This window comes from Carassius carassius, chromosome 42 (genome assembly GCF_963082965.1).
Source record: "Carassius carassius chromosome 42, fCarCar2.1, whole genome shotgun sequence".
NCBI classification, from domain to species: Eukaryota; Metazoa; Chordata; class Actinopteri; order Cypriniformes; family Cyprinidae; genus Carassius; species Carassius carassius.
Genome location: NC_081796.1, coordinates 14,083,221 through 14,096,566, shown reverse-complemented (window position 1 = coordinate 14,096,566; position 13,346 = coordinate 14,083,221). Strand labels below are relative to the sequence as shown.

The 13,346-nt window shown below is 34.4% G+C and overlaps 1 protein-coding gene across 2 annotated transcripts in view; it reads right to left on the bottom strand.

Annotated features, from left to right (window-relative positions):
- The window catches only part of LOC132124229 (docking protein 6-like), an 85,370-nt gene that overhangs the window by 29,557 nt on the left and 42,467 nt on the right, over positions 1–13,346 (bottom strand). For both annotated transcript variants that reach the window (XM_059535150.1, XM_059535151.1), the window contains exons 2-3: positions 10,848–10,955; positions 7,039–7,153 (exon numbers count right to left, since the gene is read on the bottom strand). In XM_059535150.1, the coding sequence (XP_059391133.1) occupies positions 7,039–7,153; positions 10,848–10,955 (223 nt within the window). The remainder of the gene's footprint in view (positions 1–7,038; positions 7,154–10,847; positions 10,956–13,346) is intronic.

Below are 13,346 nucleotides of genomic sequence, written 5' to 3'. Positions count from 1 at the left end.
AATGAAAACTAAAAGACTTTCAAATCACATGAGCCAATATTTTATTCACAATAGAACATAGATAACATAGCAAATGTTTAAACTGAGAAAGTTTACAATTTTATGCACAAAATGAGCTCATTTCAATTTTGATTTCTGCTACAGGTCTCAAAATAGTTGGGACGGGGCATGTTTACCATGGTGTAGCATCTCCTTTTCTTTTCAAAACAGTTTGAAGACGTCTGGGCATTGAGGCTATGAGTTGCTGGAGTTTTGCTGTTGGAATTTGGTCCCATTCTTGCCTTATATAGATTTCCAGCTGCTGAAGAGTTCGTGGTCGTCTTTGACGTATTTTTCGTTTAATGATGCGCCAAATGTTCTCTATAGGTGAAAGATCTGGACTGCAGGCAGGCCAGGTTAGCACCCGGACTCTTCTACGACGAAGCCATGCTGTTGTTATAGCTGCAGTATGTGGTTTTGCATTGTTCTGCTGAAATAAACAAGGCCTTCCCTGAAATAGACGTTGTTTGGAGGGAAGCATATGTTGCTCTAAAACCTTTATATACCTTTCAGCATTCACAGAGCCTTCCAAAACATGCAAGCTGCCCATACCGTATGCACTTATGCACCCCCATACCATCAGAGATGCTGGCTTTTGAACTGAACGCTGATAACATGCTGGAAGGTCTCCCTCCTCTTTAGCCCGGAGGACACGGCGTCCTTGATTTCCAACAAGAATGTCAAATTTGGACTCGTCTGACCATAAAACACTATTCCACTTTGAAGTGGTCCATTTTAAATGAGCCTTGGCCCACAGGACACAACGGCGCTTCTGGACCATGTTCACATATGGCTTCCTTTTTGCATGATAGAGCTTTAGTTGGCATCTGCTGATGGCACGGCGGATTGTGTTTACCGACAGTGGTTTCTGAAAGTATTCCTGGGCCCATTTAGTAATGTCATTGACACAATCATGCCGATGAGTGATGCAGTGTCGTCTGAGAGCCCGAAGACCACGGGCATCCAATAAAGGTCTCCGGCCTTGTCCCTTACGCACAGAGATTTCTCCAGTTTCTCTGAATCTTTTGATGATGTTATGCACTGTAGATGATGAGATTTGCAAAGCCTTTGCAATTTGACGTTGAGGAACATTGTTTTTAAAGTTTTCCACAATTTTTTTACGCAGTCTTTCACAGATTGGAGAGCCTCTGCCAATCTTTACTTCTGAGAGACTCTGCTTCTCTAAGACAAAGCTTTTATAGCTAATCATGTTACAGACCTGATATCAATTAACTTAATTAATCACTAGATGTTCTCCCAGCTGAATCTTTTCAAAACTGCTTGCTTTTTTAGCCATTTGTTGCCCCCGTGCCAACTTTTTTGAGACCTGTAGCAGGCATTAAATTTTAAATGAGCTAATTAAGTGGATAAAAGTGTAAAATTTCTCAGTTTAAACATTTGCTACGTTATCTATGTTCTATTGTGAATAAAATATTGGCTCATGTGATTTGAAATTCCTTTAGTTTTCATTTTATTAACATTTAAAAAACGTCCCAACTTTTCCGGAATTCGGGTTGTATGTTTATTTTATCTCTTAATATATAAATGTATGTTTTAATCATGAAACATTTAATGTGATTCAACATACCAATATAATTACTAGCGTCTAAGTCGATTTTATATACAGTAACGTTACTTTTCTATGTAAACACGCTAACGTAAGATGGATGTGAATAAATGTTACGCTCTCATCATATTTGCGTCTTCACGCGCATGACGCAGAGTTCTAGATATAGATAAAGTCAAGATAAAATTAGGTACCTACAACAAAAACATCTAATCTTTTCTCAATAATAATCCTACATTTTTTCGCGGTTTTTCAAACATGTTAATGTTGATATTTTTTGCTTATGTTTTGATTTGTATTTATGTCAGTCAGTCAGTGAAATGTGTGGAAAATGTCCTTTTTAAACTTTTCATTATCATTGGGAGATATGTATTCTGTCTTCAAAGTGAATTTCCTAAGTTTTATTTTATTAAATAACGATGCTGAGTAAGATTATGACGCTCAGGATTTTGGTAAACTTTAACAAAAAAATGCCATTGTAGGCTAGCTATTGTACATTATACATCATTGTGATTTGGGCAAATACAATACTTTAAAAAGTATTTTAAGTGTTTGTTGGCAAAATTATGTTTTTTGTGCCACCCCAAAGTAACTACTGGCCCCTGCCTGGCCACCCCTATGAAGAATTCCTGGCTCCGCCACTGCTTTCATTATAAAGCACGGATTAGCCTGGAGATTTTTTTTTATATAACTCTGATTGTATTCGTCTGAAAGAACAATGTCATATACTCCTAGGATGGCTTGTGGGTGAATAAATCATGGGGTAATTTTTTTTTTTGGGCTAACTAGCCCTTTAATGGGTGGCACATTGTCTCAGTTTGCACATCATTAGCAGGTGTAGCAATAGTTATTTTGGCCCCTGTGTGCACATAAAATAACACAAATAGCATTCTGTAGGAGTTGAGCTTTATTTTTCTTGGTACTTCATTCTTACTCCATTCTTCAAAAGCTCTGGGCTAATCTACAGCACACTCTGAACAGCATCATTCTAATGAATGAACCTCACAAATGAAAATCCACTCTGAAGAACCTAATGCAGTTTAGCACAATGCCACAAAGGAAAGTGAGCACAAATTATGACTTTGCCAACCACAAAATGAGCTCCATCCACACTGCTTCTGCTTGTGACATGGGTTTGAAAGCTCAACATTATGAGATTAGGTTCGTCTAATTACGTGCCAAGTAGTTGTTAGCAGATTCGTGTCCTCGTCAAGTTTGCATTTTCAGTGGAGCTTGTTTGAATAATAATGGCTATCTGCTTGATGTTGCCCTAAGTATATTTCAGCTGTAATTGAATCTTAATATGAGTACTGTATGCCTGTTGACATTTTAATTTTGCCAGCTTGAGTAATGTGAGCAGGCACCATTCAAAATATTCAATCAGAAAAAAAATTCAATGTGTATTCACTAGTGCCAAATGTTTTTTTTTTTTAATAGTACAAAAGACACTTATCAAATAATTTGACCCATAATACTGTGTAAATAATGCACACTGATCCAAAAGCTAAAAAACATTTTTACTTTATCAAACTTATTAAAAACAAACAAATCAAGTTTTTTGCTGATTTTATTTTGTTGTTGTTGTTGGTGGAGTTGCATGGCCTCTCTCCTGAGACGATGACCTTTAAGTGTGTCTAAATTCACACACACTTTTGGGCCCACTGAGTGGAAAATTGGATAAACAAATACTTCATCAGCATGGCAAACTCTCAAGTGCTCAGGCAGCTATGTGCACAAACACAAAGATGCCCGGTGGAATCACAGCATAACATCTTCACATGGTTAATGGTTCACTCAGAGCACAGGAAATGAGAAGAACTACAGTAATGATAAATAGTTAGGAGAAAGAAAATGGGTCAGGATGAATGAAATAGATTAGGGCTGCAACAACAAATCGGTAATGGAAATAATGGACAATTAATTTCCTTATTGATTTGTAGGGCCTGTGGGCCCCGCTTAGAGGACCACGTCAGTGACACCACTTTAAATAACAGCGAAAAATGCATTTACATGAAAGGGAAAAAAAATAATTTAATTACAGTTTACTGCTTGTTCTTCAAAGGCAAGCATTTTCATTTGGCAAAACAGAGCATCCTAAAAACAAGCAAGCTCAAGTACTTAATAGAGCTTTTATTTAGATCAAAGCAAGATTCATATAATCACATCAAATTTAAGTTTTAAATGAGCATTTACATTTATGCATCTGCCAGACGTTTTTATCCAAAATGTCTTATTTTACAAGGAATACTTATATATTTATTTATTTTTCCTTCGTTTTATGCATTGACTGAAAACCAAATTCATGACATTGGCATTGCAAATGCAATGCTCTGCTGAATTTTTATACTGAAATGAAAATATATTTTATATTTTTATGAAAATCCACACTACCATTCAAATGTTTGAGGTTAGTAAGGATATTTTTAATGTTTCGAAGATGTTTCTTATACTCACCAAGGCAGCATTTATTTGATCAAAACTACAATAAAACACTATTATTGTCAAATATTAATACAATTTAAAATAACGGTTTTCTATTTTAATACATTCTAAAATGTGATAGGAAAGATGAATTTTTAGCAGCCATTACTCAAGAAACATTTTTTATTATGATCAATGTTGGAAACAGTTGTGTAGCATTATATATACACGAGCATTATATATAATAATATGATTATTATTATTTTTTTTAATCTTTTTTATTTTTTTGTGGAAACCATAATACACAATTTTCAATATTCTTTGATAATGAAAAAGTTCAAAGGAACAGCATTTATTTGAAAAATGAAAAAGCTTGAAAAGCATATAATCATATTTATTTTTATATTTTACATTATTTTAGGGCTCATATTTTTTTTTGGTGCAAAATGTAAAATGATGCTATTAAATATTAATTATTAAATTAGAATTTGCAAATTGCTTGAAGCATCGAGCAAAATGTGAGTCGCAGCCCTCATAGTCAGACATGATCATTGTACAACAGTGAGAGAGAGAGTGTGGAAGAAGAAAAGGGTCAGAGCAGCACAGGCGTAACCCGACAGACTCAGAGGGAGGTGAGGAAGTGGAAGTGAAGGATCAGGGGAGGTCGAGTTCCTACATGTGGCGGACATGTGAGGGACACAAGCTCCATATGGCCAAAGTTTGTGAGAAAAGGGACATTCGAAAGGGGGGCGGCTCATGGAAATGTGCCAAAATTAAAAGAGCCACAAGCAGAGTTGACCACACAAACTCACAAACAGACATTCGCCTGAGGTCCACACTGACTCAAAGGTAATTTACTCCCACAAGGACAACAAGGTGATCTAATGCAGCAGGACACATTACCGACAAACCAGCACAGAAAAGTATTTGAACGTGTCACAGATACTGCCCAAGACATCTTCATCTAAACAGCCTCAAGGCACATATACTTTATAAACCCTAAGTGTATGGCCCTATCTTACACAGCTCTTCATTTATACCCTATGCCCGCTCTACCCATTTATATCCTGCCTCTGAAGGGAGAGAAGGAGATCTGGGGGTGGGGAGGTTGTAGTGTTAAATGGATTCAGGAGAACATTCCTCGCCTCCCCCTGGCAGTGCGGAAGACCCCAGAGGTGCTAATGATATCCCAGCGGGTCCACCGTGCCTCTCCCCCCGAGCGCATCCACTCCACTGCCTCTCCTTCCCGTCTCCTCCATCTCTTCCCCTTCCATCCCTCTTTCTCTCTCTCTCTCTAGTTTCCTACCTGGGAATTTAGCTTGACAGGAAAGGCAAAGGACAATCTCAGCACAAGATAAAGATGAGTTTATAGTTCCTTCTGGTCAAAAGTGTTATAATAATGTGTTTGTGGCTATTTCTGCACACGTTATTGTGGTTGGAAATCACAAAAAATTTATTCAACCTACTGTTATTGAACTTGTTTTAGCAACCAATTCACTAAAGTAATTCTGATTATATACTTTCCTATTAGTTCCATGATAAGGAATAAAACTGCTGCTATCATCACTAGAAAATGTATAAAATTTTATCTTTTTCAATGTAATTCCATTCAGCAGGGCTTTAAGTTTTTCAAATTCAGCTCATTATAATAATATAAATATATTTAAATAAGGCTATTTACATAAATTGGAGGTGTTTTTAATGCTGATGTGAAAGACTTACTAAATTCCCTAGTAATATGATTCTGCTGATGATTCTGCATTTTATCTGTGCAGTTGCCATCTTAAACTAGATGTTGGTTCTTGGTCTGAAATATTATGCACACAAGCAGATGGATCATATTTATCAATTTACATTTATTCATTCAAACATATCCAAGTGCATTCTCAACACCTGAGTCTGATAAGAATTTGTAATATTTTTTTGCAAATTTTTTATGCTTACAAAGGCAGCATTGATTTAATCAAAACTGCAGTGTAAAAAACAGAAATACTGTGAAATATTACAATTTCGATGTAAAAAATTTCAGATACCACAATATCCTGATTTGGTGCTCAGGAAACATTTATTATTATCAAAGCTGAAAGCATTTGTGCTGCTTAATGCTTTTGTGGAACTTGTGAATCTTTGCTGAATAGAAAGTTGAAAATAAGAGCATTTATTTAAAATATAAATCTTTTGTAACATACAGTATATTACTTCTTTCCTTACACTATTGATCAACTAAATGGGTTGATCAATATAATAATAATAATAATCTGACCCCAAAACCATTCCATGGTAAACCATTAAACATTTCTCTCAAATAAACACACTGTTACACTTAATTAGGGTTAATCATGCTTTATTTGGCCCAGTAAAATTAGGTAAATCCCAGAACTGAATATTAATGCGTACCTAAAACTGCAACTGTTTCACAACCAAGTTAGTGCTTATTCATGTTTGTGTTCTGGGTGCAGTTTTTTTTTTTCCTGCGAAAATTCATGGATCAGTTTTGACATTGCCATCTTTCCACTACAAGATTCTCAGTGTGAGAGGAGACAAAACACATGGGAAAAAAACACCTTCTGCTGCCAAGCTAATGTTGAGTCAAGTATCTCATTCATATTTCAAACGTGTGTTATTAAGCCTCTCTCTTGTTGTTTTATTTTTTAACTGCTGATCTGAAAGTTGCCTTTGGCTGTATTCATTCTCTATGAGACAATCTATGACACAGTTTAAATATATATATATATATATATACATATAATTGGGATTGGGAATATATATATATATATATATATATATATATATATATATATATATATATATATATTTAAACTGTGTCATAGATTGAAGACATTCCCATGACTTCCCATGAGTTTCAAGGGATAAAAGGAATAAATCAAAGAATAAACTAATTTTCCTAATATGTTAAAATCAATACTAGCACATCTTTAAATAAAGAATAAATTAAGCCATTCTGGATGCAATTCAGGACTACAACAAAGACTGTTCTCAGAGTTGCTTACCTGACTCACAGGCAAATGTCTTTGACGTCTCATCGCAGAAAATAATTGCCACTGCGTGTTTCTTGGTCTCTCGTGGCATTCGAGTAACATTCTTAATGTTGTGGAGCTCAGTAATCTGTGGAAGACGAAGACAAAACTCAAAACTCAAGAGGAGGAAACAAAGAAAGGAGGGTGACATTGAGGTAATGTAGTTACTGTTATCTGAAAATGAAATGATTTGAAATTACTGCAGTGCCTGGCTTTAGGGAGAAATGAAGATGAGAGTTAACGCTGGCTGTCTCTATTGTCACACTAACGACTAAAAAACAGCTGGCCACTGGAAACTAAAAATAAATGTTAATATTCATAATATTCTTTGCATGTTCTGGATCAACCAGGGATCCAGAAACTTCCAAGGGGGATCAAGATGCCTTAAAATTATTTTTTTTTAAAAGCCAAAACACTAAAATAAGCCAAAACAAATAAATAAAAAAATCAAGATTCTTTCAAAAACCAGGATTCCCACGTTCTTGGAAAACCTGGGTATTTGAGGAATCCTAATTTTAAAGTGACATATAAATTAATAAAATCTCCATTTTATAATGAATATACATTTTAGCTAGGTTTCTATCCAAGCTCTAAAATAATTAATAAGGTAGAAAGTAAAAAAATATTTTAAAAAAATCCTTATTCAGTAAATCATAAAAAATTTTTTTTACAAACCATGGGCCCTTAGAATATTGTTGTGAGTAATATGGATTCTGAAGTTAAAAAGGTTGAAAAAGATTTCCCAGCAAATCATTTCATCTAGTATACTAAACTAAGGAAGTTAATGGGATAATTAGAGATATGACTAAGCCATCACCACACTTCAATTAGAATGAATGAATGTTGATATTGTTTTGTTATTAAATGCGCTTTAATAAATTAAGATGGAAATCCCTATCTTAATCTGAATAACAAGATATTGGCATCCATGATTTAAAATGGTCCCACAGCCATGACAAACAACACTACCTCAGACAAAAGTAACCTGCCTTCTGACAGTATAAATATAAGCCCAGTCTATATTTAAAGGTCTCTTCAAGTACACTTCACTTCATCTTCTAGACAATGTTGCACAAAGTTTGCCAACACTTCTTCAAGCTCTGTTAAAATAGTTAAAATGCAGTCGAAACAGGAGATTCTACACCTTGCCTCTCAGTCTTGCCGATGGCATTTCTTGGTTTGAGATATATGATTTGCCTGTGGCAACAGGGCGTTTGAACAGGTGTTTGTGTTTGAATGTGTTTGTGTTGTGCTGAGTGTGGGTTCAAGGATTATGAATCTGATGAAGGCTTTGCTCAAGGCTTTAAAAGAACTTCTCCAGCTCGGGTGTGTCTCAGTGAATAGATGACGCATTGATGGGTGTGAGGAAGCATCTTCTGAAAACTTCTCAGCTGTCAGAAATATGCTAGACTCGCATAGCCAGACCTTTGACTAGACATCAAACGGTCTGGCCCATACTGCAGTTTATTCAAGCCAGGAAGTCAGTCCATGACGAAAGACTCATGGCATGACGGCTGAAGCTGAGACTAGCAATGTACAGTCTAAAAGAACAGTGTTTTTATTGTTAGCAAAAATATATAAATAAATTGTTTTCAGTAATAGAAATTAAGCTGAAAATATTAAATTACATTACATTACATTACATTACATTATAAGATTAAAAATTATTCATTCCGGGCACAATTTCTATTTTTTGTTGAAGTTCTAAAATTGCAAAAAAGTAAAACTGAAATGAAAATTAATTAAAGATAAATAGAAGATTCAAAACACATAACAAATAGCAAAATTACTACAACTTAAACTAAAAGTAAAATCAAAATGAATTATAAATATAAATATAACGAAAATATAAATAAAAAATATTAAATAAAAATATAAAAAGAAAAGGCAATTAAGAATATAACTTAACTGTTAAGTAAAGTAATGCTATTAATCTGACCCATATCTTAAATTTTTCCATGTTTACTTATTGATATCCACATAGTCTTCCAATAAAGTGAGTATTAAATTAAACATGAATCTAAAAACTAAACACTACACGTTTTGTTAAAATAGGTTTTGTCTAACAGTGTTGTGCACTAGCTGCAGATATTCATTAAATTGTTTAAAACACAGAATATATTGCTTTAAAGTACAAAAATCATCTGATTGCATCTGATTTATTAATCTCAGATTTTTTTTTAATTATTATCAATACCCAGGCAGTTTTGTCACCGGCTACTAAAATAGTGTTGGACAGCTTATCAAAAAGCACAATTCTGAAATAGCAGCTGTCACAGAGTAATAATACCTGATCACATAATTCAAAAACTGAAGATTCAATTGTCTCCAAATAAAAGTTAAAATGGCTATAATAACTGTAAACAACTGTGAAGTTTACATCAAGTACATCAAAAGCTCAAGAATAATGTTAAAATCAGCCTACACATTGTATCTCAAAAACAAAGCTTCTTAAGCAAAAAAACAAAAAAAAAACTATTGCAGAGACATCAGAGCACGCAGACAATTGCACCTACACCGTGTAATATAGTCTGTCAGTTACAGCGTTTTCATCAGACATGCTGATAAGCCAGGCTTTTGCTCTGTACCACATTCACTCATCTCCCGATCTCTAATGAGTAATCTTATTAGAAGGCTTGTTACAGCTGATAAAGGCACGTTCCCACAATGCAGCGACATCAAACCACGGTGTCACGGCCCTAATCTACAGCTGCATCTGTGCTCATTATTCCAGAATGTTCAGCATGTTCGGCGCATTAGATCATCAGCCATCGCCCTGATAATGAGCCCTAATTGGATATTTTCAAAGGGCTTAAGGACAGGAAAGGGAAGTAAAGCCTGAAATTATTCACACTAAAAGAGGGTCTGTTCCAGGTCGGAAACCTGATGCAATATCAAAATGCCCCTAAATGGATTTTAATTCAGCAGATGTTATAAAGCTAATTCTGATATTGCAAGAGTGTACTTAAATTTAAATTAATAATTTGATACAACACACTTATTGTGTACATACGTTTTTAAGTGTGTAAGTTTGTGTGTGTTGTATCAAATGATATTTGAGTGTGATATATGTATACACACACGCGCACGCGCTAACACACACACACACACACACACACACGTTTAGAAATATATATTTAGAAATATATATAAATATACTTTTATACAACAGTTCGTTCTGGTTCTAAACTCTCGAATATTTCCTATTATTATACTCTTATAATGGCTATTGTTGTTCATTTATATATTATTGTTCTATAAAACTGGTATTGACTGTTCTATAAGTCTGGTATTGAGAAAGGGCCCGTTATTGATTATGATTTCATCTTTCATCAGAGAAAGTTACATTTTAATGAGTGAGTCGCAAGGACTTTTATATTGAAAGGGACTGAAACAAGGATGTTATTATTACTTTAAACTGCCTTATAAGATGCAACCTTATGGACGCAACTGACAAATACATTGTGCTGTTGTGGGACGACCCCTGCTAACTAAATAATTAAACTCTGAGTTTTTTCACAGCGTGAACCCTTGAGCCAGAGCTCTTGCTGTCAGAGGAACTTCTCATGAGGGGCGCTGAGCAAATAAATTATGCAGGTAATGAATAAAGCTATCTTTGAGCCTGGAATGAACCGAGGATGCATGTAAAACAGAATGGATCCAATGTGCCTCTTAATTTACTATTTTTTATTTTATACGCATGATCAAAATGAAGTTATTAGTCAGGATGAATTGAATAAAACATGGAGAAATTTAAAATGAAGCTGGGAAATCTCAATTACCTTGTGAAAGCTTCTGAAGTAAGCGGCTTTTTCATCTGGATATTTCTCTAATCGCCGTGGTCCTTTACTGGACGCCTTCTTGAATACAAGCCAGCATCTTCTGAAAATCTATTACAGAAAGATAACATACTTATTTACTGCAATGTTTAATGTTTTGGACACAAAATAATAAAAAAATAATCTAATTTAATATTTTTAATAAATAAATCCTGCATGTACTGTCAAGCCTCTGCAATTGATCCAGAATGCAGCAGCGAGGGTTGTCTTCAATGAGCCAAAAAAAGCTCACGTTACTCCTCTCCTCATCAGGTTACACTGGCTACCAGTAGCCGCTCGCATCAAATTCAAGGTACTGATGCTAGCCTACAAGACGACCACTGGCACGCCACCAACATACCTAAACTCACTGGTTAAATCTTATGTGCCCTCCAGAAGTTTGCGCTCTGCAAGTGAACGATGCCTTGTGGTGCCATCCCAAAGAAGTTCAAAATCACTCTCACGGACCTTTTCCTGGACTGTGCCCAGCTGGTGGAATGACCTCCCAATCTCAATTCGTACAGCTGAATCTTTACTCATTTTCAAGAAACATCTAAAGACTCATCTTTTTCGACAGCACTTAACCAACTAGTACTAGCACTTTTCCTTTTCATTTATAAAAAAAAAAAAAAAGAAAACCTGGCTATGCGTTCTATATTAGACTAACTGAGACTTGTCATGGCACTTGTATACTGTTGTTGTTCTCTTGTTGACCTGACTGCTTCTATTGTTCTCATTTGTAAGTCGCTTTGGATAAAAGCGTCTGTTAAATGATTAAATGTAAATGTAAATGGCAATTATTCACAATCTGTATTTGAAAAAAAAGATAAAAAAATGTTATATATACATATTTATATGTATGTATATATATATATATATGTATATGTATATATATGTATATATATATATATATATATATATGTATATGTATATATATATATATATATATATGTATGTATGTATATATATATATATATATATATATATATATATATATATGTATATGTATATGTATATGTATATGTATATGTATATATATGTATATGTATATATATAATAAATAATATGTATATATATAATAAAAATCTGATTAGATAAAATAAACTAAATACATACATGCTGCTTAATTAATCAAATTAAATTGCAATTAATCAGAATCTGTTTATTTGAAAATAAAGTGAATTTAATTATATATATATATTCTTTCTAATGTAATATATGTAATATATATATTTGAAAATCTTAAATTATTTAATTTATTTAAAAATGAACTATAAAATCAAGAAAATAAGGACAATTCCACAAAAATATTACCAGGCAATACTGACAACATCTATCAGCTTGCATACAATATAGAAATAATTTCCATAAAAAGGATTTTTAGACAATAAAACACTTTGCCTATACTTTCTGATGTAACACAATGTACCGTTGAGCCATGAAACCCATAAAAGGACCTCTAGATCTCAATGCCACTCTCATTTCAATGTCCATTTGTCTTGAGTTTGCCCCCTGCCTACTATTTAAAGAAATAAAGGCCTTAAAGTCTCTCTGAAGCATTCCTCCCAGCAACGTCTGAGACTTTCACAGATTAAACACTCACATTCCCCTGACAGCCTTTCAAGGTCAATGGAAAAGAGAGAATGTGAGAGAAAATGTGCACAATCTCTATTAAAACAAAATCCACAAACACAAACACACACACACACTATTTCAAACCATTTCCCCTGACACATATGTTAATTATCTTACACTGCACAAAAACAGACACAGTTCTCTCCCCAAATGGCATGGGGAAAGTCATAGCTTTGCCCAATCAATAACCCAGCAGTTCCATAATTAACAAATGAGGTTTGAATGGCCTTTTCTCAGCGGGACTATCCACATCTGTTTAATATCTCTAATGTATTTGCATAATAAACATCATGCATTTAAGAATGTCAGACGACTCATCTAATGTAGCTGACCATTTCGGGATGGATATTTACGGAGGCTTAAGAGTCCACCTGTATCAGTGCCACCATTAACCATCTTAATATAGACCTTTAATGGTACATTGAGTCTGGTTTTCAAAAAGAAATTCTGCTTACCTATATTCTGTTTCAGGCCGGGAAGCGAAATGCAACCCAAGCACACTTAAAAACATGACCCAGCATGCATTTAAGGTTAGGTGGAATAATTTAAAGAAGGGATACTCCATATTTTGCTGCAGGCAGCTAGTGCTCACTTGTTGATGTATGAATATTCCTGTTGGGATTCATATCCATGGGCAAGATTAATTTGTTTACTCCGCTGATGTAGTGCATGGAAAAAGAACAATGCTTAATTTGGCACTCAACATAATTGATCTGGGTGAATTCCTGTAAGCACGCCTGGTTCTCCCGATACCTGTTTTGTGTGTCAAGCAAAAGTTACACGCAAAATATCTTCATTTCACCCACATTGTTAAATATGGGAAAATCT